Source organism: Sebastes umbrosus, chromosome 2, assembly GCF_015220745.1.
Source record: "Sebastes umbrosus isolate fSebUmb1 chromosome 2, fSebUmb1.pri, whole genome shotgun sequence".
In the NCBI taxonomy this organism is placed as follows: domain Eukaryota; kingdom Metazoa; phylum Chordata; class Actinopteri; order Perciformes; family Sebastidae; genus Sebastes; species Sebastes umbrosus.
In genome coordinates this window covers 3708482-3733920 of record NC_051270.1, presented here as the reverse complement: position 1 = coordinate 3733920, position 25439 = coordinate 3708482, and the positions used below count along the sequence as shown (strand labels likewise).

At 38.8% G+C, this 25439-nt stretch overlaps 2 protein-coding genes across 3 annotated transcripts; one reads left to right on the top strand and one right to left on the bottom strand.

Annotated features, from left to right (window-relative positions):
• The first annotated feature begins 3782 nt into the window (after nucleotides 1-3782).
• zgc:158785 (uncharacterized protein LOC791214 homolog) lies at nucleotides 3783-12902 on the top strand. The gene is made up of 5 exons (XM_037791653.1): nucleotides 3783-3897; nucleotides 7370-7578; nucleotides 8090-8294; nucleotides 11015-11221; nucleotides 11475-12902. Exons 2-5 carry the CDS (start codon nucleotides 7394-7396, stop codon nucleotides 11631-11633), a joined length of 756 nt encoding a protein of 251 aa, XP_037647581.1. The 5' UTR covers nucleotides 3783-3897; nucleotides 7370-7393; the 3' UTR covers nucleotides 11634-12902.
• Nucleotides 12903-13317: 415 nt separating this feature from the next.
• On the bottom strand, nucleotides 13318-23441 carry lmnl3 (lamin L3). Of its 2 annotated transcripts, XM_037758327.1 has the most exons (12): nucleotides 22843-23255; nucleotides 19288-19444; nucleotides 18750-18875; nucleotides 18446-18616; nucleotides 18224-18349; nucleotides 17003-17223; nucleotides 16695-16914; nucleotides 16297-16404; nucleotides 15440-15556; nucleotides 15076-15186; nucleotides 14877-14948; nucleotides 13318-13630 (listed from the first exon to the last, which is right to left on the bottom strand). In XM_037758327.1, exons 1-11 carry the CDS (start codon nucleotides 23253-23255, stop codon nucleotides 14910-14912), a joined length of 1809 nt encoding a protein of 602 aa, XP_037614255.1. In that variant the 3' UTR covers nucleotides 13318-13630; nucleotides 14877-14909. The 2 variants fall into 2 exon arrangements, with proteins under 2 accessions (XP_037614255.1, XP_037614246.1); XM_037758318.1 differs by lacking the exon at nucleotides 14877-14948 and having other exon boundaries at nucleotides 22843-23441.
• Between the last annotated feature and the right edge of the window lie 1998 nt (nucleotides 23442-25439).

The window sequence follows — 25439 nt, the reverse complement described above, 5'->3', positions numbered from 1 at the left end:
CTTTTTTTCATGAAATTTTTCGACATATTATACTATGACTTTTTTTCATGAAGTTTTCCGAAATGCTTTACTATGACTTTTTTTCATGAAATTTTTCGAAATGCTATACTATGACTTTTTTCATGAAATTTTTCAACATGCTATACTATGACTTTTTTCATGAAATTTTTCAACATATTACACTATGACTTTTTTTCATGAAATTTTTCAACATATTACACTATGACTTTTTTTCATGAAATTTTCCGAAATGCTATACTATGACTTTTTTCATGAAATTTTTCGAAATGCTATACTATGACTTTTTTCATGAAATTTTTCAACATATTACACTATGACTTTTTTTCATGAAATTTTCCGAAATGCTATACTATGACTTTTTTTCATGAAATTTTCCGAAATGCTATACTATGACTTTTTTCATGAAATTTTTCAACATATTACACCATGACTTTTTTTCATGAAATTTTTCGAAATGCTATACTATGACTTTTTTCATGAAATTTTTCAACATATTACACCATGACTTTTTTTCATGAAATTTTCCGAAATGCTTTACTATGACTTTTTTTAATGAATTTTTTCGAAATGCTATACTATGACTTTTTTCATGAAATTTTTCAACATATTACACTATGACTTTTTTTCATGAAATTTTCCAAAATGCTATACTATGACTTTTTTTCATGAAATTTTCCGAAATGCTATACTATGACTTTTTTTCATGAAATTTTTCAACATGCTATACTATGACTTTTTTCATGAAATTTTTCAACATATTACACAATGACTTTTTTTCATGAAATTTTCCGAAATGCTATACTATGACTTTTTTTCATGAAATTTTTCGAAATGCTATACTATGACTTTTTTCATGAAATTTTTCAACATATTATACTATGACTTTTTTTCATGAAATCTTTCAACATATTATAATATGACTTTTTTTTCATGAAATTTTTCGAAATGCTATACTATGACTTTTTTCATGAAATTTTTCGACATATTATACTATGACTTTTTTTCATGAAATCTTTCAACATATTACACCATGACTTTTTTTCATGAAATTTTCCGAAATGCTTTACTATGACTTTTTTTCATGAAATTTTTCGAAATGCTATACTATGACTTTTTTCATGAAATTTTTCAACATATTACACTATGACTTTTTTTCATGAAATTTTCCGAAATGCTATACTATGACTTTTTTCATGAAATTTTTCAACATATTACACCATGAATTTTTTTCATGAAATTTTCCGAAATGCTTTACTATGACTTTTTTTCATGAATTTTTTCGAAATGCTATACTATGACTTTTTTTCATGAAATTTTCCAAAATGCTATACTATGACTTTTTTTCATGAAATTTTCCGAAATGCTATACTATGACTTTTTTTCATGAAATTTTTCAACATGCTATACTATGACTTTTTTCATGAAATTTTTCAACATATTACACTGACTTTTTTCATGAAATTTTTCAACATATTACACCATGACTTTTTTTCATGAAATTTTCTGAAATGCTTTACTATGACTTTTTTTCATGAAATTTTCCGAAATGCTATACTATGACTTTTTTTCTTGAAATTTTTCGAAATGCTATACTATGACTTTTTTCATGAAATTTTTCAACATATTATACTATGACTTTTTTTCATGAAATCTTTCAACATATTATAATATGACTTTTTTTTCATGAAATTTTTCGAAATGCTATACTATGACTTTTTTTCATGAAATTTTCCGAAATGCTTTACTATGACTTTTTTTCATGAAATTTTTCGAAATTCTATACTATGACTTTTTTCATGAAATTTTTCAACATATTACACTATGACTTTTTATCATGAAATTTTCCGAAATGCTTTACTATGACTTTTTTTCATGAAATTTTCCGAAATGCTATACTATGACTTTTTTCATGAAATTTTTCAACATTTTACACTATGACTTTTTTTCATGAAATTTTCCGAAATGCTATACTATGACTTTTTTCATGAAATTTTTCAACATATTACACCATGACTTTTTTTCATGAAATTTTCCGAAATGCTTTACTATGACTTTTTTTCATGAATTTTTTCGAAATGCTATACTATGACTTTTTTCATGAAATTTTTCAACATATTACACTATGACTTTTTTTCATGAAATTTTCCAAAATGCTATACTATGACTTTTTTCATGAAATTTTCCGAAATGCTATACTATGACTTTTTTTCATGAAATTTTTCAACATGCTATACTATGACTTTTTTCATGAAATTTTTCAACATATTACACTATGACTTTTTTTCATGAAATTTTCCGAAATGCTTTACTGTGACTTTTTTTCATGAAATTTTCCGAAATGCTATACTATGACTTTTTTCATGAAATTTTTCAACATTTTACACTATGACTTTTTTTCATGAAATTTTCCGAAATGCTATACTATGACTTTTTTCATGAAATTTTTCAACATATTACACTGACTTTTTTTCATGAAATTTTTCAACATATTACACCATGACTTTTTTTCATGAAATTTTCCGAAATGCTTTACTATGACTTTTTTTCATGAATTTTTTCAAAATGCTATACTATGACTTTTTTCATGAAATTTTTCAACATATTACACTGACTTTTTTTCATGAAATTTTTCGACATATTATACTATGACTTTTTTTCATGAAATCTTGCAACATATTATACTATGACTTTTTTTCATGAAATTTTCCGAAATGCTATACTATGACTTTTTTCATGAAATTTTTCAACATATTACACTACGACTTTTTTTCCTGAAATTTTTCGAAATGCTATACTATGACTTTTTTTCATGAAATCTTTCAACATATTATACTATGACTTTCTTTCATGAAATTTTTCGACACACTATACTATGACTTTTTCTCATGCAATTTTTCGACATATACAATGACTTTTTCCTATGAAATCTTATGACATGCAATACTATGACTTTTTTTCATTACATTTTTCAACATGCTATACTATGACTTTATATATGGTATTCACAATGGATAACATAGTGGAACCAGCCCTGTTCTCTCTCAGAAATGGAGAGAGGGCCTATATATAATAACACATAAGCCAGCCTCACAGAGATCAACACTTTCAAGAGGAAACCCAGGGGGGAGGACAACGTCCAGGGTTTGAAAATCTACAAAACAAGACAGGAAACTAATATACAAAGATGAAGGTTAGAAAATCAACGATGGTGGAAATGATGCCACAACACAGTCTGACACAAATGAGGTTTATGACTATAGTTCTGATCGTCTAATGAATCTGCAGTGGAGGATCTGAGTGGAAGTGAAGGCCCGTAAAACAATAAAGTGCACTGGCTGCTTTACAAACAAGCAAAAATTACATTGAATTCATTTCTTAAGGGGGACATCTTTCTGTTTGTCCACACTTGCCATCAGATTTCCATCTCAGCAAGACTACGGATTGTTGTATAAATCAATGAATGAGGATTTCTCCCCTCCACAGACATACCTGTCAAAAAACCAAACAACAACACAGTCTCATGTCCTTCCTCCTCGGCCTCCAGCAGCCTACATTACCATAGGAGCTGGGAGGCCAGTGAAAGGCTCGCTCTGGTAGCCCCCTAACAGGATTAAGGGGGGATGTGGTGAGGTGCTGCTCTCGCTCGGTGTAACTCACTCTGATGTGCTTTCCATTTGTCTGGCGTGGCCCTTACCTTCCCCTCCGTCTAATCCCTCACTATTCTCACCGCCGTCCGTCAGCCACACTAATCTGCTGGCAGGCTTTATAGGAGGAGAAGCTTCCACACATACACCCTGGTAAACAGAGAGGGAGAAGGTTGATTTCACTTTATGGGAGCACACACCACAGAGGGTTTGTGGATATATCCAGCTGTTGGTAAGACTACTGTTAGAAGTTAACTTCTTACTTTATACTGTAAAAGGTGTTGTTTGAAGCCTATTGGCTTAGCTGTCATTAGCTCTTACTGTAATGTATGTGCTCTGTGTGTGTGTTGTGTTTCACGTGTCACTGCTTGGGCTTCTGTGTTTGTGGTGAACAGCAGCTTGTCATGAACAGAGTTTGATATCATGCAGATGGTTTTGAACAGGGTGAGCTGCATGTAGACCTGAGCCAAATCTGTGCTACACTACTGTCTTTTGTACAAGCACTAGTACAAATGTTATGAGTGGGAGTCACCTGTCTGTTGCATTAGATACAGGTAAGAGACAGTTCAAATCTATCTTGTAAAATTCAATTTTATCAAGTAATTTCTGGCTATTATGAGTCCTAAAAATCTAATTTTCTTAAAGAAGTGAGAACATTCCAGTCAATTTTCAGTAGAAATAAGTGAAGATAATACAGGCTGCTGCATTACAAACAATGGAATTTAGAAAGTTTATTGGAATTTTAATCGCATTAATGTTGAAAAGTCGTAAAAGTCATAGTATTGTATGTAAAAAAAAGGTCGTAGTATAATATGTCGAGAAAAAAAAGTCGTAGTCTAGTATGTCAGAAAAAATTTCATAAAAGGTCATGATATAGTATGTTGAAAACAAGTCATAGTACAGTATGTCGAAAAAACATCATAGTATAGTATGTTGAAGAAAAAGAGTAGAAAAAAGTCACAGTATTGTATGTAAATAAAAAGTCATACTATATGTCGAAGAAAATGTCATAGTATAGTACATAGAAAAAAAAGTCACATTATAGTATATCGAAAAAAAAGTCATAGTATAGTATGTAAAAAAAAAAGTCATAGTATAGTAAGTTAAGAAGTCATGACCCTCTTGCTGTCAGTGTTTTATGACTCGGTGGTGGCCAGCGTCATCTTCTATGCTGTAGTGTGCTGGGGCAGCGGGGTGAAGGCAGCTGACGCTAACAGACTCAACAAGCTCATCAGGAAAGCAGGTTCTGTCCTGGGAGTTGAGCTGGAGTCTTTGGTGGAGGTGGAGGTGTCGGAGAGGAGGATGCTGAGGAAACTACTTAGCATCAGGGGCAACGCCTCTCATCAGAGCACCTTCAGCCGTAGACTGAGATCACCGAGGTGCACCACAGAACGCCACAGGAGGTCTTTCCTACCAGTGACCATCAGACTATATAACTCCTCCCCCTCCTGCAGGAAGGACAGCTGAAAACACTGAGAACAAAAATTATATCAATATCATGTGCAATACTACTTTTACATTCTCATGTACAATATCACTGTTCATTGTGTGCAATATTAATGTCCAACATTTGCAATATTACTTCTTTTTCAGATTTTTAGCTTACTTTACCTTTTTTATTTTACTTATCTTATTTACTCATTTTACTAAATGTATCTTACTTAATTGTTATTCTACTAGGCACTGGTGCTAGAAATAGTACTTTTTTTATTTTATACACTTGAACTTGTTGTAATTTTGTCGTATTTCTGAGCAATCTCTGGCACAAGAATTTCCTTCGGGATTAATAAAGTTCTATCTTATCTTATCTAACAGTTAGCTAGCTAATTGCACTGTTCACTAGTGATGTTACGTGTTGTGCCGAGGCTTCGGAGCGTGTGTCGAGTAATCCAGGAAGTTTTCCGCGATGCGTGTATCGAGGCTTGTATCGTTTTAGACCAATGACGTCATTGATGACGTCCGAAGCCTCGCTGCCTGGCCATATCACGTGACTGGTTCATGAAGTGGTTCAGATCTTTACTGGTTCAACCAATACCACTAACCCGAAGTGACACAGAACACTAATATTACCCCTCCTACCATTATTATATTATATCACACTACAATACAATACAATTATTGACCAAAGGATTGGTTTATACACTTAAGATGAATAAAACAATTACAATTTATTATACATGTATGTTATATACACATGATATACTTACTAGAAAATATACATTATATTATATATTATATAGATATAAATTGATTAAATGGTAATATATATATTTTTCATTGTTTATAGTCATCCCCAACAGCCTTTACTGGCTCTAAATACAGAATATCACAGATCTGTGGTCCCAGTAGACCACAACCAGCACTTCTCCCAGTAGAGCTCTTACACTTACACACCAAAAACTGACAAAACCTGATATTTTCAGGTGGAATTACATTCATTCATTCATTCATTCTCACTGTGCAATATCATTTTCCACTTGTGCAATTTTCTAGTCTTGTTTATTGTCAATACTGTATCGATCAGCAGCTTTCAGTGAGCAGATACTCACACAAACACACATCTACGAGCTCATAACAGAGTACAGACTGTTACCATGCTGATTTGATAACGTTATATTGTGTTTACAGCTTTATGCGAGTTATATTTTTACCGTTCAGCAGCAGCTTCCTCTACCGACAGTAGCTCTAACGTTAGAGTAACGTTCACTGTCTAGTCTGCCTACGGTGCGGTAGACCTGCACTCTGATTGGCTAAGGCACTTCCGTGTTGTTACCTGCATCACCTGCAGCCCCAGTCTGTAATATGTAGTGATGTTCCCATCATCGCTCTTTTTAGTGAGCCGGATCATTTGGCTCAGCTCACCAAGAAGAGAAGAGCCGGCTCGTTCTGCTTCCAAACTCGGCTCTTCATTTTACCACTTCTGCCTTTTATAATTCAGCCAAATTTAGCTTTAGCTGTTTTGACCTTAATGATTAGTATGTGTGCACATATATCACTTAAATTATTCAATATAATTATACTAAACCTTGTAATTTCCAAAATACCATAACTTTACATGCTGCTTCGTTTCTGAGTGTCACTCATCTTTTCTGCTATTCGCGCACCGCACTCCTCTCTCTTTATCTCCTCCTCTCCCTCCTGCTCTGTACCTGTAGACCGTCACCGCACCGCAAGGCAACGCACCTTAGCCAACGCATCGCACCACACCGCAACGCACCGCACCGCAAAGCAACGCAACGCAACGCAAAGCAAAGCAACGCAACGCACCTGAGCGCAACGCACCTGAGCACAACGCATCGCATTGCACCACATCGCACCGCATAGCATTGCACCGCATCGCATCGCACTGCATGGCATCGCACCGCATGGCACCGCACCGCACGGCACCGCATGGCACCGCACCGCATGGCACCGCACCGCATGGCACCGCACCGCAACGCAACGTAATTTGCCCCTCTGGCGTTAACTTGAGTGAATCTCTGGTATAAACTAATAGGCTATTCATCGGTTTTCATTCATTCATTAAGTTTTTGCTCCTGCTTGAGTATTTCTTTCTCTTTTGTGACCCCGGGAGGAAACCGGGAGAGGGCGATGAAAAACGGGAGTCTCCCGGGAAAATCAGAGGGTTGGCAATGGGTATGATAAAAGTATTAGTATCTCTTGAGTTCTGACCTGTCTGCATCTGTCTATGTCTCTGCTAACAGATGTGATGCTCCTGACATGAGTGAATGGCCCCTTATAAAGCAGACATGACAGCAGAGGAAATCCTGGTCCCGTGGGTGTCCAGCCCTGCGGGGGAGGTCAAGTTAATGCCTGAACACGGGTTGGAGGAGGAACTCAACAGCTGCAACCAGGAAGTAACGCTCTATCGCACGGACACGGCCACTGAGGAGTGTGCAGCAATCACAGACAGGTAACACCCAAGTCTCATCTCTCTTCTGCATCCTCTGGTGAGGTTAGGCAAAATAATCGTCTTTGTTAGGTTCAGACAACAAAATATCTTGGTTAGGTTTAGGCACAAAACATTTTGGTTAAGTTTAGGCAACAAACTTCTTGGTTAGGTCAAGGTAACAAAACTACTTGCTTAAGTTTAGACAACACAACTTTTTGGTTTGGTAAGGCAACACAACTATTTGGTTATGTTGAGGCAACAAAATGTCTTGGTTATGTTTAGGAAAACATCATGGTTTGGGTTAAAATAAGTTATGTTTGTTTTGTAACTGGCATTAGTTAAGTACAGAAGTTACGTAACAACAGTAAAGTAAAATAAGTCAACGTTGACTTGGTTTCACACGGGACACAAACGGTGCTCTCCTCCTATCTCCTATCACAAGTTCACAACACTTAGGGAAATGTTACAGCAGACATCCTCACATACACTCCTTTATCCTCTGACATGACTGTTGTCTCTCTCTGTGTGCTAGTCTGTGCAGCGACGAGCCGTTTTGTCGGATCTGCCACGAAGGCAGCGCCTCAGGGGAGCTGCTGTCCCCCTGCGAGTGCTCTGGGAGCCTGGCCATGGTGCACCGGGCCTGCCTGGAGCACTGGCTCACCGCCTCCAACAGCAGCCACTGTGAACTCTGCCACCACCAGTATGCACTGGAGCGCCTGCCAAAACCTCTTACTGAGGTAGGCCCTTAAGATTATCGTCATTTATTGACACTCACTGCTTCTCAGCATTCAGTTCTTAAACCGTTTCATAAAAATTACTTTTTTTTTAATCATATTTGCTCCATTTCTACCCACTGCAGCTTTAAGTCTACTTTTTAGTCAGTTAAAGGAATAGCTCAACATTTTGGGGAGACAACATTATTTGCTTTCTTTGTGTGATTTCTTTTCTTTGAGTGAGATTAGAAGATTGTTCAGTATCATGTCGGGGAGTTAAGATCAGAGCTACAGTCGGGATGTTGTTAATTTAGCTTAGCTAAATGACTCGAAGCAAAGGGAGGGAGAGAGCTAACTGGCTCTGTTCAGTTCAAAAGTTCAAAAAGACTCCTCTAACAGACGTGAGGTTGATTTCAGTCATCTCATCTCACTCTCAAAAAAGAGAGAAAGAAAATAAGCGTATTTTCCGAAATATAAATATAACTATTTCTTTAATGTGATAATAAGCCCCACTGAAATACTACGACAGAGTATTAGGGCCACATCAAGGGAAAAGAAAATCTAATATTACGAGAAAAAAGTCAGAATTTAATGAGAATAAAGTCATACTATTTCAAAAGAAAGAAAAACGTAATATTACGAGAATAAAGTCATAACTTCATGAGAAAAAAGTTGTAATTTAATGAGAATAAAGTAATAACTTTAAGAGAAAAAAGTAATTTCCTCCTCCACAAAAGAGTCAGTTTCCCCATCAGGTCCGTGTGGTTCTTTCTTCAGAATTAACGCAGTTTCTTGCACAATCTTTTCAAGGTCCTGATACTGATGATAATGTGGTGCTGATGTGCCAAAAGATGAAGAATTTTGTGATTTGTGAAACCTAAACTAAAGTATAACTTCTCAAGATGCTCCACGTTCCTCATTTTCACACAGGCTGCTCTATTTCCCCTCTAAAATAACACGTAAAATCACTACCTTTTAATATTATGACTTTATTCTCATAATACTATGACTTTTTTGTCGTAAACTTCTGACTTTATTCTTGTAATATTATGACTTTATTCTTGAAATCTCATTTATTTTTCCCCCTCAATGTGGCCCTAATACTCTGTCATAGAAATTCGAATGTACATTCAACCGATGATAAAACGTGAGAAACCGGATGTCTAGTAGGCCTGCTCTTTTATTCCCAATGAGACAGCAGACGTCCCAGTCAGTGTGGGAGGAGCCTCCTGCAGCCAGTCGCTGCCTTCACGTTGGAGGACCTGCTGCTGTTAGCTGGACCGCTTGTACCCCCCCTAAAGCCACTTAGCCTGAGAGCCAGATTAGATGGTGTTTCCTCCTCCTCGCTGCTCTGCAGAGCACAGTGCAGGAGAGTGTATTAGTGGCCTTCCTCGTCTTCCTGCTGCATGTGTGGTCACAGCCAGTAATCTGCTGATTAAGCACCACGTTCTCCACCAGGTTAAGCTACACAGTGAACGACATAAGCTTGCTGTCAGGCAATGCTAGACACATGCGCGCACATGCACAGAAACACATGGCTTTATGTTAGTAATGTAGTACAGTTGAATGTTCTGGAGGTGTTAGACATCTCTATCTAAGTCTATGTAGTGATATCACTATTTTGGCTGATTAGACGTCTTCCTATGTCTGTGTGGGTGTGTGCAGACTTTGCTTTGTTGCAGCTGTTTGGGTGGGGACTTTATCATCCTTATTAATACACGGGTCTGGTGACCTCACTTCCGCCCACCTTCAACTTGAGCATGAGTCCAATCAGCCAGAATGATTGATTTTTTAAAAACCTTTTAGACAATGACGGGCATTTAAGATTGGTCATCACACAAAACCATAAAACCATTGGACTCATGTCAGTATTTCTAACATCATAGTTAGGGACCATATATATATATATATATATATATATATATATATATATATTAGGGCTGTCAAAGTTAACGCGATAATCATACAATTTTTAGGTTGTAGTGGGCTCAGTTTTTAAGCTAGAATGAAGATACTGGTATCATATGAAACTATAAATATATAAACTATAAACGAATCCACTGGTACCAACCATGTCATACTAGCTTGTCATGAAGGAGGTTAAATAACGCTCCAAACCAATGCAAAATTTTGGCGAGAAAAAACTGGCATGGCCATTTTCAAAGGGGTCCCTTGACCTCTGTCCTCAACATATGTGAATGAAAATGGGTTCTATTCTGTTGTTGCCTGTTGGGCTGCAGTTTGCCATGTTATGATTTGAGCATATTTTTTTATGCTAAATGCAGTACCTGTGAGGGTTTCTGGACAATACTTGTCATTGTTTTGCGTTAATTGATTTTTAATAATAAATATATACATACGTTTGTATAAAGCAGCATATTTGCCCACTCCCATGTTGATAAGAGGATTAAATACCTGACAAATATCCCTTTGAGGTTCATTTTGATCAGATAAATGTGCAATTAATCATGATTAACTATGGACAATCATGCCATTGAAAACTAAACTGATTGAAAATTTGTCTGATATAACATTATAGTGGAACACAGCTACATATTGTGGCTTTTAATACTATTTACTTACTACTACTACTAACTGCATGCAACAGTTCACAGGATCCAAGCATTTAGCTCCACCTGCTGGCCAGATGCCATACTTTCCACCCCAGGTGTTTTATCTCTACATATGGTACACATAGTTAAATCTTTATTTACCGGTCTTCCCCTTCCTCTTCCTCCTCCCAGTGGTTGTGTTCTCCATCCATGCAGCAGCAGAGGAGGACGCTGTGTGGCGACGCCGTGTGTTTCCTCTTCATCACGCCTCTGGCCAGCCTGTCAGGATGGCTGTGTGTCCAGGGAGCCATGGACCTCTACCACACCAACGGCATGGAGGCCCTGGGGCTGCTGGTCCTCACGCTGGCTCTCTTCACCATATACGTCTTCTGGACCATGGTGTGTTCAGGGTCTAGACTTGTCAGAGTTAATTCTCTGCAGCCCCTTTCACATTACAAATTCATTTGATTTGGTTGCTTATTGCATTTTCATTTTATGTTTTACTAAAAAAGCACATACATATGTGGAAAATTATGATATTGTGGAATTACATTTTCAAGTTTACCTTATCATTTTTAATGAAGTCCCCTATGAGCTTCCATACTTGACCTTTACCAGCTGTACTGAAATATGATGCGTATTTGTTTCTCAGGTATCTGTGCGCTACCACACACATCTGTTCAAGACGTGGAAGAAGACCGACCAGAGAGTGAGACTGCAGGTTCCCTCACCTGCCAACACTGCTTTTAACCAACAGACCCCGTCCATAAACACCCTCAGCAAGACCACCAACAAAGAGACAATGGTGTAGAGACTCCGGTCTACAACACTGAACATACCTCATATATAAATATATATATATATAAATATATATAGAAAGGGAAGAGGAGAACAGAGTGTCCCAGTCCTGACATGGCAACAGATATGAAGCCATATCATAGCATAATAACTGTGCATAATGTAATAATTTAAATGTAATAAAAGCTCTTAATGTAATAAAACATTCAGTGCATAACGTAATAACAGTTTTGTTCATAATGTAATAAGTTATTACATTGAGAACATTACATTATAAACTTAGCAAAAAAAAGCTGAATGATAATAAATTCAGCGCATAATGTAATAATTGAATATAAAAAAAAAAAAAAATTAAAAAAAAAAAGAGTACACTCCTTGTCTCTTAAAGCACAGAAGCACTTCTAACCAGGTATAAATTTATAAAAAAGTTATAAATTAATTGATGAAAATGTCCTCTTGTCCAGTTGCTTTAAATCATCTACTTTTGTCATTTAAAACTATAAGGTTTCCTATAAGGCTTTAAGAGACAAGGAGAGTACTCTTTATTATTACATTATTCAACTTTTTTTTGCTTATAAGTTTATTATATAATAATGTTCTCATAATGTAATAACTTAAGTTATGAACAAAACTGTTATAACATTATGTGCTCATGGTTTTATTACATCATGAGCTTTAATTACATTTAAATGACTACATTATGTGCAGTTATTACGTTATGAGTAGCTACACTCCTTCAAGAGCTGGAGGACTGTTACACCAGCCTCTGGAACATTTTACTGGCCGTCAAAGGAGCAAATCTAAAGACTTCTGACAACCTTTGAGTCTGTTTTAATGCGATGAAGACGAACATCTTGTGACACCGTCTCCAAATCAGAAGAGGCATTCTGGCAACTGTGGACATGTTCAGTATTTTTTTTAGAGTCCACGGTGACAATCGGTATCATTTCCTGAAGACAATGAAGCGTTCTGGACTAATCGGATGTTATTTTTCCTCCTCGTGGACAATCTGTTGCAACTTTACAGAGAAGAACTAAAGTGAGAAATGCTTAAGCTCCGGCACGTCATCCATGTGACAGTTCATCAGCTGTTCACACACAAACAATTCATTAAGACTCTGCTCATTATTCCTGCCACATGGATGTTTTTTCCAATGCTGTGAGCAGGACAAATAAAACTAAAACCATCTGCATGGCTACATACGGTAACACTTCATTTTACAGGTTTAAAGAAATTTCAAAGAAGTTATTTACTAATTATCATCTATTTATCAGCATACAAAGAAATAAAGCACATCAATTAACTTTGTATTCTTTTCCTGGAAATGTATTAAATAAATTACCAGCTCTTGGGAAATAGCAGAATATAATTATTAAATAATGTTTTTAATAAAGTAATTATTTAGGTAAATATTGGGGTAATTTGGCAGCAATTTCAAATAGGTGATAATTAACCTAATTACCATGAAATTTGCGGACCTGTAAAATGAAGTGCTACCCTACATACCACTAGAAGGAAAAATAAATTGTACAAATTATATTTCTTGTTGGGTATTCGGGTGATCCAACCCTTTAACTCTTCTGTTGATTTAGTTTATTAAGTGTGAGTCAGTGAACTGGGAGCACCTTCATGCACACAGCTTTTCCCGCCAAACTCTACTAATTGCATATATTGTAATAAACAGTCTTCAATACTGGTGTCTCTACCATAATGAATTTATTATGCTTTATTAAGTTTTATATCACACACACATTTAAAATGAGATCAATTCAAGGCAAAGCTCATAATCATCTTGTGCAGTTAAGAGCCATGAGACGAGTGAGGAATACTGAGGTCGATGCTGTTGCTCTAAGGCGTCTGACTAATGTGTCAAAGTCCTACTGTAGTTTCTCAGAGTGGAGTTCGTTGTAGGAGAAAACAACTGGAACCAGACTCGAGGCCAGAGCCGGTCCAGGTTTTCCAGGCAGCAAATCACATGACGGCACAGCTCCCCTCCTCCTTAGACAGATCCTGAAATAATAAACGAGCACAGCGGCGTTATATATACACACACATATATTTAATCAATTAGCATCATGGGAAACATGCTGGTCTCATACAGGCAGCACAGTTAGAGGAAGGCATGGCACATGAGTCTGGAGGGGGTGAGGGGGTTACTGGTGGGCAACAAACAGCTGCCTTCGTGGATCTTTCTATTGAAGAACAAGCAGAGTAAGTTCATTTTAGCTTTTGAGAATGCATCATTAGTACGGTATGTTAATGCATTAGCATTGCTACTTCCTTTGTGTATGTACCAAATGAAGTTGACGCTAGAATAACGCGTTAACTCAAATTCTTTTTAATGCCACAACTTGCGTTTTTTAGGTTGTATCGGGCTCAGTTTTAAAGCTAGAGCTAAAGATACTGTTATCATATGAAACTAGAAAAAAACGTAATGAATCCATCGGTACCAACCATGTCAGACTAGCTTGTCACGAAGGAGGCTAAATACAGCTCCAAACTTGTGCAAAACTTTGGCGAGGAAAAACTGTCATTTCCATTTTCAAAAGGGTTCCTTGACCTCTGACCTCCAGATGTGTGAATGTAAATGGGTTCTATGGGTACCCACGAGTCTCCCCTTTACAGACATGCCCACTTTATGATAATCACATGCAGTTTGGGGCAAGTCATAGTCAAGTCAGCACACTGACACACTGACAGCTGTTGTTGCCTGTTGGGCTGCAGTTTGCCATGTTATGATTTGAGCATATTGTTTTATGCTAAATGCAGTACCTGTGAGGGTTTCTGGACAATATCTGTCATTGTTTTGTGTTGTTAATTGATTTACAATAATAAATATATACATACATTTGCATAAAGCAGCATATTTCCCCACTCCCATGTTGATAAGAGTATTAAATACTTGACAAATCTCCCTTTAAGGTACATTTTGAACGGATAAATGTGTGATTAATTTGAGATAAATCATGATTAACTATGGCCTAATCCAGGTAAACAGATGGTTTGTTGAACTACAGTCGCTTCGCTCTTGGAGCTTTAGACTCAATGGAGCCAGGTAACCCAAAGAGAGACAAACAGAACTGAACTTGCTTTGTGATGATGTTTGGCATGTTGATGAATAAAACACAACAGGCAGCAGCGAATCCAACACGTATGAAACACGTATGAAACAAGCCATGCATGTTGTGACCAGCACACAGAGCGGAGCACAGCGGGTACGAGCGGACGAGCAAGAGGGCAGCGCCGCCCTCCTCACCTCCTCCTGTACAGCACGCCGTCTGCTCCGCGCTCAAGAGACTGAACAACACTTCTTCTTCTTCCTCTTTGGCTTCAGTGTAGGCAGGTGGGGGGAAAAGTGACATCAAGTTTCATAATACTGAAGCATTTGTGCTTGTATCTGTAAGAGCACACTGAGGTGATAGAACTACTGGTTGTTTATGAGCCAGCGTGTTTACCTGTCTCCGAAAGTGCTGGATGTCGCTGCCTGCCACGTACTCTTCATCAAAGTCTAGTTCGGTTTCCTCGTCACCTCGGTCCTGCATACACACCCTGCGCTCCGCTATTTCCTGAGAACGTATCACATGACTCCTGTGGTGAGTTACATCCAACATCGCAAGATAGCCGAGACAAAAAGGATTCGCACTAGGCATTCTGAATAAACACCACTTCATCCTGACACATACAGTATCATCTCATGACTCAGAGTAGATCACTTCATAATGAGGGGTAGACCAAGATACTTTTAAAGGACTTTGACTGCAGTGATTGAAGCTGAAACTGCATCTCCCAGTATGCACCGGTACACACTGCTCCACTCACCTCATGGTTGGGGTTCATAAGAACCACCCGTATATCAGTGACAGGGCCCCAGCTCCTGTGGCCCTGCAGAACCAGGTCCCCAGAATCAGCCTCCGTCTCAGAACCTGCTGCCCAGATCTGACACCACACACACACACACACTTTTGTTAATTATATATTTCACCTACTTGGGAGGGCCCCTATTAAAATGCTCAACAAATCTGAATTGTCCCCCCCCCCCCCCATTGTTGCATTCACACCAAGAGCGAAGCGAATTTTCACCTTGCTTTACTCACGCTAGTTGGACCGCCGGCATCATTTGTGTTAATTTGCCATTGCACACGTTGCTATTGCGGTATGAACCCAAATAAACAGATTTCATTGCAGTAAACAGATCAAAAAGACGCTGAAATAACTACATGATGATGATTTGTAAAAAGTCTGAATTCATTCTTTGTCAGGTCTGTCCGCAAGACAACAAGCAAACAACTCTTAAAATGCTTGTTTTCTGAATGGAGTTCGGATCAATCAGTGCCAGGATATGTAGCTGCTCCATCAACACTCAAGATAAAGTCATCTAGGCATAAAATAAGGCAGCGACGTTGTTGTTTCTACCATACAGTCTGTGGTTCATACACATACATTTATATACAGAGTTTGGTCTATCTATGATGTGCTATCGTAGTTCTGGGTGACCACAGACAGCTACAAGATTCAACGTCAGGACGTCAGTGACGACAGGAGGAGAATCTCAGGACGTCAGGAGGAGAATCTCACTTTCACGCGACACAGCGTCACATGAATTTCGCGCCATATATTTGCGTCTATTCGCCTCGACTTTGTATATAATCGTGGGAAACATACAGTTAACTACTCACTGTGAGTGTCTGCCCACCAGCCAGGATGCAGGGGGAGGGGATGTGGAAGGAGAGTTCTCCAGAGTCCGGGTACATCCTCCGTACCACCCAACCGCCCAGCGGCTGCTCCTGGAAACACACAGATGAGGACAAGAAGCAGTTAAATGATGCATATAAAGTATTCATGCTTTAACCAAGGAAATAAAATAATTAGGGACGGGAAACGAATTTTTGGTCCATGCTCAAGATGAGATAACGCTGATGACATCACTATGTGTTACCTGACAAAGCTCCTCCAGAGCTTCAGGAAACATTATACAACCATAACAAGTTGTGTCTTTGCTAAAACTAATTCTTGACATTATAAAGTACAAATCAAGCCTAACCCCCAAAATAAACAAACCACAATCCAGCCTTACCGCCTCGGAGTTGTTCTTCAGTCGAACATACTTCCCGTCCATGTCGACCTCGGCTACGCTCACGGTACTGTGCGTTGCTGAACGACTGGACATCTTATAGGCGGGCGAGCTGCCGGAGGCTCCCTCGTGTTTCCTTTTCTTCCCTCGGAGCTTGTGGCTGCTGTGTTCGTGTGTTCGGGGTACGGCTGTGTGCTGGGAGGGGCTGGGAGACAACTGCAATCTGAAGAAAAAACACATTTTGGTTTTAAATAAAAGCAGCCAGGCAGGTATCATCCATGCTATACACATAGATCACAGCCGTACTGTACCTCTGCTCCTCCACCTCCAGCATCTTCCTGTAGGCGTTGATCTCCATGTCCAGAGCCAGCTTGACATCCAGCAGGTCCTCGTAGTCCTCCAGCTGGGTGAACATCTGGCTCCTCATGGTCAGCATCTCCTGCTCCTTCTGACCGAGTCTCTGCTTCCAAACCTCCCGCTCCCCGTCCCGAGTCCTCTCCAGATCCTGGAAGCGGCCCTCCAGCACCGTTTTCTGACAGAATAATATCAAGACAAATGTTAGCAGGACACAAAATAATCTGATAAGTATCATGGGAGTTAGGAAGACTGTGGCCTTGGACTATGAGGTATTTTCCACACAGTTGACCTTGTTTTGTTAACAGATGCGCAGAGCCAGCTCTAGGCCTTTTGGTGCCCAAGGCGAAATTTGGATTTGAGGTGAATTTTTTTGTTTGTTGAGGGCGACCAGCAACCCCCAGAAGGTGGCAGGCTAGACGGCCGTCATGCATACTTGCCAACCCTCACAATTTTCCCCTCCCGGGGTCACAATTCTCCCGTATTTCTCCCGATTTATGGCAAATTGTCACACTTTTTTTTTCTTTTCGTTATCTCAACCTGTTTCTGGAACTGAACAGTGTGTATAATTCCTACTGTTTCCACCCGGACGACAATAGAGCTACACCAACTGTCGTTTCCCGGCAGAAGAGAGCAGTCTATGCTTGCGACACAGCGCAGCGCCCAAGTTGGGCTTTGCTCGATGCAGTGAAAAGCCGTCGTGGCGCAGTGCAAGCTATTGTAAATAACGGATTTCAGAGCGCAGTGGTGCAATTTGTATCTAAAAGGACCTTCAGTGAGTGAGAGACGGAGAGAACTAAGAGAAAGAAATACTCAAGCAGGAGCATAAATAAATAAAAACAGATGAATATTAGTTTACGCCAGAGATTAACACGCCAAGTGATACGCTTTGAGTTCAGGCTGGTGCACGCCAAGGGTAGAGAACGAGCAGGGAGGCATCTGATTGGTTCTTTCCAAGCGGACCGCGAGGCAGTGATTGGTAGACGTTTTTACAAGATTACAGCAGCTACAGATGACGGCTCTTTTCCGGTCCTTTTTAAAGCTCATCAGTAATGGATCGCTGTCGGGGTGTAAAGACCATTTCAACCAATATAACAAATAGTGGAGAACATCGTCAACCCTGCCTTTAAGCCGGCCCTGCAGATGTGTCTGTGTGTTGTGTTACGGCCTGCACTTACATCTTTCTGGTACTGTTGGAGCTGGGAGCTGAGGCTCTCCACTCGGAGCTTGGTGGTTTCCAGTTCTTCTCTTGTAGCTGACGCAACGTTGTTTTTCTCCAACGCCGCCTGCTGGGCGTTCTGTAACTATAGGGCAAAAAGGGTTCAATAGAATATCAGAAACTTCAAAATAAATAAATCTGGACACTTTTTAAAGACATTATCGGAGTTCTTTGTTTCTACCTTTGAACTGAAGGTCCTGTCGATCTCCTCTTTGTACTGCAGCAGCTGAGACTCGTGGTCCTGGCGGAGCTGCTGTATCGTCTCGGCCATTTTACTCTCAAACTCTCTCCGTCGTCCCGAGTCCAACTCCACCAGACGACTATCGTGTCGGCTTCGGACCTCCAAGATCTCCTGCAAAACATCAATAAAATGTGCACATATGAGCCTGGGGCGATGCAGAATATTAACGGGTTCCTCTCAGGGGAAGGCAGTCACTGTGTTGAGATGGAAGGTTGGTAATTTATAGTCAACTTGTGTGGTTTACCTGCTCACTGATGTTCCTCTGGAGTCCCAGCTGCTCTTTGAGTGTTTGCGCCTGGTTCTCCAGGTCCACCCTCCTCAGGATCTCAGAGCTCAGCTGGTTCTTCGTGTCCGCCAGCACCCCCTCTACCTGGTGACAGAAACACCAATCAGGGTTTGCTGGAATGGTATGACTGTGCTGAATCCAGCAATATATGATATGTAACTGTAGAAGGTACACTCAGTGGTCTACATTAAGAAATGTAGGGTGTGTTCCAAGTATGAAAAGGGGGTAAATGGCACGTCTGCAATCATTAGATACTTAAAAATACACTTTTATCAGGGAGAAATTGTTACACACCACTTATTGAAAGTTTTGTATCAATATTTAATTTAAGGAGTAAATGTTCTCGACGCAAAAGTAATAATTTGCACTTAAACTTAAGACATTTTCTATTCCTACTAACGGGGGCTTTAAGACCTCAAACATGGAGATCATTACATCTCCAGTTAGCCCTGTATGTAGATCACCTATCATGTGTAAATGTAGCTTTGGTTCATACGTTTTCTAGCTGGCCCTGCACGTCAGTTAAGTCCTCATCCAGCCTCCTGTTCTCAGACAGCAGCTTGGTGAACTCGGCGTCCTTGGCGCTCAGAATCGCCTCGACTTTCCTCCATTGGGCCAGCGCATTCGCCAGATCGCTCTCTTTCTTCTGGTTCCTGAAGTGGCAGAACATCAGATGAGCACAATAGAATCATCATTTCATACCAAACTCCATTCATATATCTGTAGGTTTAGTGCTGCCTTGGTCACCGCCATACATACACAGCACCTCTTCTCAGTTTAGTTTAACAATTTAGGATTGCCTAAACCTTAATCTGTTACAAACCTAACATTTCCAAACAGTTCAACCTCGATTTAAGCCCACATTGCAGTACATTTATCCTGTGCATTGTGAACACAATGCTCTCCAGGTTCACTTTGCCATTGTATTTTAGCCCTCTAGGCTTGCTGTCAGGGATGGCATATTTGATCAGCCACTGATCGTTATCGGCCAATATTCAGTAAAAATATGCAATCGGGAGATCGGCATTAATGGTTTCTAGTCACCAATCCCTGATAATGCTACGCTGTGAACAATAAATCTGTGTTGAAATCAACAGGAGGAGAGCAAGTTAACGTTAGCTGTTAGCAGTACATGGGCAGTACAGTCCTGATGGCTAAATAACGAAGCTACCAGCTAATATACGGAGGCTCCATTGAGTTACATTATGATGCGTTCAAACTCAAAAAATTAATATTGGGTGAAAATTATAATGTTATCATGATGTTTTCGAGTGTAATCTTGTAAAATGTAGTTTTTGGCAAGAAACTTGAAAATAAATACAACTGTTTGAAGGAGATGTTTTCATAGCCATAGAAAATAGATACTGATAAGTGAGAAACTGATGCAAGAGACACATGCTCCTTTTTTTAGACAAACTGGACAGTATTCTGTGTGGAAGTCCTAAAAATGTCAATGACAGGGAAAGCATTGAGCAGCAGTGATGAAGGTAGAACTATAGTGTGAACAGAGAGAAGACTGAGGCCCCATCAGAGCTGAAACACAACTGAGTCCTCTTTCAAATGAACTGACAATGTGAACACAAAAACAACCGAGTCCCTTTTCTGTTGGTCCACTTTAAGAGGACTGAGTTTGGTTTGTTTAAAAAGGACTAGATGTGAAAACACCCTTAGTCAGACTGCTGAAATGAACTATGACTTCATCTCTTCCCTGCTGTCTTTTTATTTTATGGTTTGTTTTTTTGCAAATATATTTGTTTTTTTTAGCATATCCATTTGTTTCCAACATAACAAAAACAAAAAGGAAATAGGCCACATATTTGCCAACAACAGGCACGTACCTTACACATTTCAAAACAATGACTACAACATACTTCTCTAAATGGGCCAGGTGGAAATTTCCAACCAAACTCTTATTAAGGATGAAGTGTGTAAAGAAGTTCAGGCCCCCATCTCGAAATACAGGAGCTGTGTTAACTAGAGATCTACCAAATTTCAGCACCATTTTTCAGCATGTTTACGATTATCGGTCTCGTTATTTTTTTTAAAATACATTCATTTAAAAATGCACTACTTCGGCTCTCATGAAGCCTCCTCTCTCGGTCAGTGCTCTCCACTGTGCAGTCTGGCTCAATGTCCCGCCCACAACACTATCTGATTGGTTACACGTCACCGGCAATAGCCTATTAACACTGAGGGATAAAACTTCAGGGAGATATTGTTTATTTATTTATTTAAATTATCGTTTATCTTCGTTGAAACCTCCACTTCACTCTTCATTTTAAGATAATGTTGAAAAGTTCTCTTTTAATCAAACATATGCTTTAAGGCATTTCAACAAAGTTTTATTCCTATTTTTGACAACAAGAGTTTCATTTTTACTGTAAATGTGATAAAATCGGTTCAAAATATCGGTTAAAGGGACTGTTTGTAACTTTTTAAGCGTATAAATCTACCGGGTCGGTGTCCCATGCTCACTCGCATGTGGCTACGCTGCTCAGACCGCTCCTCTGCCTGCTTGCCTTCACTCACAACGCACGCGCGTTCTCGCTCCACCTCACGTTCATGTGCGCACACTCCACACTGCAGAAGAGTTAGTTTAGCTCTGAGAATATCTAGTGAATGTTCAGTGGACGTTTGTGCAGAAATAACTGCTGCAGCTCCTCCAGACCAACAGAGGTTTCCCGTGTCTTGTGAAGTGACGGGGCTCCGCAGAGAGAAATGTTATCGTCTCCGACTGGGTGCCGGTGTCTACCCTGTTCCCTCCGGCTGCAGTCGTAGACGATAATGTTTCTTTTCCAAAAAGAAAAGCCAACACTAGGATCAGCATTGATTCATGGAGAGACCTTCGTCTGGTCAGCTAACATTACTACCAAGCAGCTGAAATATAGAGTGATATTGTGGTTTTGAAAGATGCTCGTTCATGTCTATGTAGAGCGAGCACAAGCGCAAACCCAACATGACTTTTGTTGACTTAACGGCCACAGGTGAAAGTTACAAATAGTCCCTTTAAAGGTCTCCTTGATTACTAATAATTGATATCGGTATGGGTCCTGAAAAAAAAAACCTATCGGTCTATCCCTAAGACGAAAAAATATTACTAAAACAGGTGCCCGAATTCACTCCGAATTACACAGCAGCACAGAAATGTCCTCATCTGTGTTGTGCAGGTGTGTTCGTCTAAAGCAGGGGTCAGCAACCTTTACTACTAAAAGAGCCATTTTAGGCCAAAAAAAAATAAATAAAAAAAAAATAATCTGTCTGGAGCCGCAAAACATTTGAGCATTGTGATGAAGGTAACACAGTTTATATTCTATAGTCAGTTTATAAGTATATAGCATATAAGTCTAATGCAGTGAGGGCCAAAGAGACAATGTACTACGGAGTATTAGGGCCACATTGAGGGAAAATAAATCTGAGATTTCCAGAATAAAGTCATAATATTACACGAAAAAAAGTTGTAATATTACGAGAATAAAGTCATAACTTTGCGAGAATAAAGTCGTAACTTTACGAGAATAAAGTCATAACATTACGAGAATAAAGTCATAACTTTAAGAGAAAAAGTCATAACTTTAAGAGAAAAAAGAAAATAACACGTAAAATTTCTACTATATATACTAATATTATGACTTTATCCTCGTAATACAACTTTTTTTCTCGGAATATGACTTTATTCTCGAAATCTTAGATTTATTTTGTTTTCCTTAATGTGGCCCTAATACTCCGTTGTACCGTAGACCTAATATCGGTTAAAGGTCTACTTGATTACTAATAATTGATATCGGTATCGGTCCTGAGGAACCATATCGGTCGATCCCTAGTGTGAACCAGCTAAAAAAGTAGAAATATTACTAAAAACAGGTGCCCGTATTCACTCTGAATTACACAGAGACACAGAAATGTCCTCATCTGTGTTGTGCAGGTGTGTTTGTCTAAAGCAAAGCAATACTGTGTTAAGAGTCTGGTGCATCAGCTGCTCCTTCACCTGCATGGTCCTACATGGCTGCATCCTGCATGTTGCTACATAGTTGCATCCTAAATCACTCCTGACCTGTGTTGCAGTTTCCTGTACTCCTCGCACAGATTGCCGTAGTCGATCTGTAGGCGGGCCCTCTCTCCGGCCAGGCCGTCCAGAGACTTCCTCACGTCGGCCAGCTCCTCCTCGTAGAGCCGCCGCACGCTGCCCATCTCCCGGCTCTTCGACTCGTCCTTCTCCTCCAGCTGGAACAGGATGGAGGACCGCTCGCTCTCCAGCTCCTGGACCCGCTGGATGTAGTTGGCGAGGCGGTCGTTGAGGTGTCGGAGCTCATCTTTCTCCTGGATGCGGTGCATGCGGGTCGGACTGGTGGAGCTGGAGGATCCGGGCTGCAGGCCGGGGGAGGCTGCGGTGCCTCGCCGGCTAGCAGAGCGGCTGGAGCGGCCGGTGGAGGCGGCGGCAGCGGGGGTCGAGGTGGCGGAGGCCATGATGGAGGTGTAGTCAGGGTCCTAACACGCGCAGTGGATGAGAGTGGTGATAGTTAGGATGAATAAAGTTCACTGATCATCTCATCACCACATGGAGGAAACCCGCACCTGGTTCCTCTCTACCTGTTAAGTAGTACTCCTCCTGTTTCTGCGTTAAACACGTTCACAGCTGGAAGTCATCACAGCTGACGAGCTGACGCACTGAGAACTGGTGAAGAGCGAGTTAGAGCAGGTGACCCTGAATACAGCATGCATTACCGGGGGAAGTATTTCAAAGTAATACAGTACTAAAGGATGTGTTTGTGCAACCTTTACTGTCAAGAGCCATTTTTGGCCCAAATGAAATGAAATGAAATGAAATGAAATGAAATAAAATGAAATGAAATGAAATGAAATGAAATGAAATGAAATGAAATGAAATGAAATTAAATAAAAAAACTAAATGAAATAAAACAAAACAAAATAATAAAATAAAATAAATATAAAAATATATACAAAATAATCAATAATAAATAAAATAAAATAAAATAAAAAAATAAAACAAAACAAAACAAAATAAAACAAAACAAAATAATAAAATAAAATAAAATAAATATAAAAAATTATTAAAATAATCAATAATAAATAAAATAAAATAAAATAAATTAATGAATTTATTAAAAAAATCTGTCTGGGTTGTATTTGAGCTTTATAAATGAAGGTAACATCGTCTATTAAGTCTAATGCAGTGAGGACCCTAGTGCAAACGAGAGGCAGGACATTTAACAGGAATTCCACTATATAATGTGTATAAACATAGAATTGAATTTAATAGATCGGCCCCATTTTCACCGATACATTGATCCAGCTATTTGAGTAGTCGGTATCGGCCTGATAGGCTATCCGATCCAGTATTGGTATCGGTGCATCCCTAGTATAGGCTACACATTTTTGCAATTGAACAATCTAAGAATCACTTTATGATACATAGATTCCTTTTGGAAATCCAACTAAATCCTATTAAACTGAGTGAGTTTAACCCTGGTAAGTCCAATGTTTCATGAGACCATTGGGTTTGGAACAATATATTGTGTGCTCTGGACCGATTAGGCTGTAAATCATTTGCAAAAGTAACAAAACAATAAAATGGATAACACATAGGACAAGATCATGTGGATAAAGATGATGAATGTAAGGGGTTTATAAACGTAATAAAATAAAATTGTTTTTAAAAATGGCAAAAAATAATGGAACAGATAAAGTGATAAATACAGTATATAAAATGTACATGTCAACACTAAAGAAATATATCCAAAGAACACAAAATATATTGGAATACACTATAAATATACCTGACTACTACAACTAACATAACAAAAAAATCTAAATCATAAACATAGAATAACCCACTATATACATTAGCAAAAGTGTGCAAGATACAATGTTTTGTTCTTTAATAAAAAAATATATCTGGTGTTGTAAGTGAATTTATGTGAAATAAATTAAAAATTAAAACAGTACAGTTTCATACTAAACGCTTTTTTTCTTTATGACTTTACTTTGAAGGCAAATCCAGTTAACTTCCGGTATGTTTCAGTGTAACTCGGTCTAGTTTGACTTCAGGGAGATTCCTGCAGGACATCAGCTGATAGAGAGAGATGACTGGCCAACTGCTGGCAGCTGATGTCACACACCAAAACACTGCCTTGTTTTCTCAGCTGTTTGATCCCATATTAATATAAATATATATTAAACATATACATTAACATATTAACTTTAGTAGGATGGTGATAAAATCTGTAAAACTGAAAGTGTTCAATGAAAAAATAAGTAATAGCCTACTGTAACTATACATTCTGAAACATTTCAAATTTGAAATAAGTAAAATGTGTGAGGTTATAATAATTATTTTTATAGATGATAATTGTCATCAATGATTAGTGAGAGTACATTTCTCTGTAAATGTTGCTGCATATGTCTGGATGAAAGAGGGCGCCAGACCTCCATCACACAACACTTCTGTTAATTCAGTTTGTACAATGTGGCATCCATCTATTCATATACAACATGCAATATTTACTGGCTGACATATTGACTGTCTGGGTAACTGAATATACAGTTTATACATTACTGTATAATTGTATTATAATTAGGGTTGTCAATCGATTCAAATATATAATTAAACACGTGTTTTATCTGTTTAAA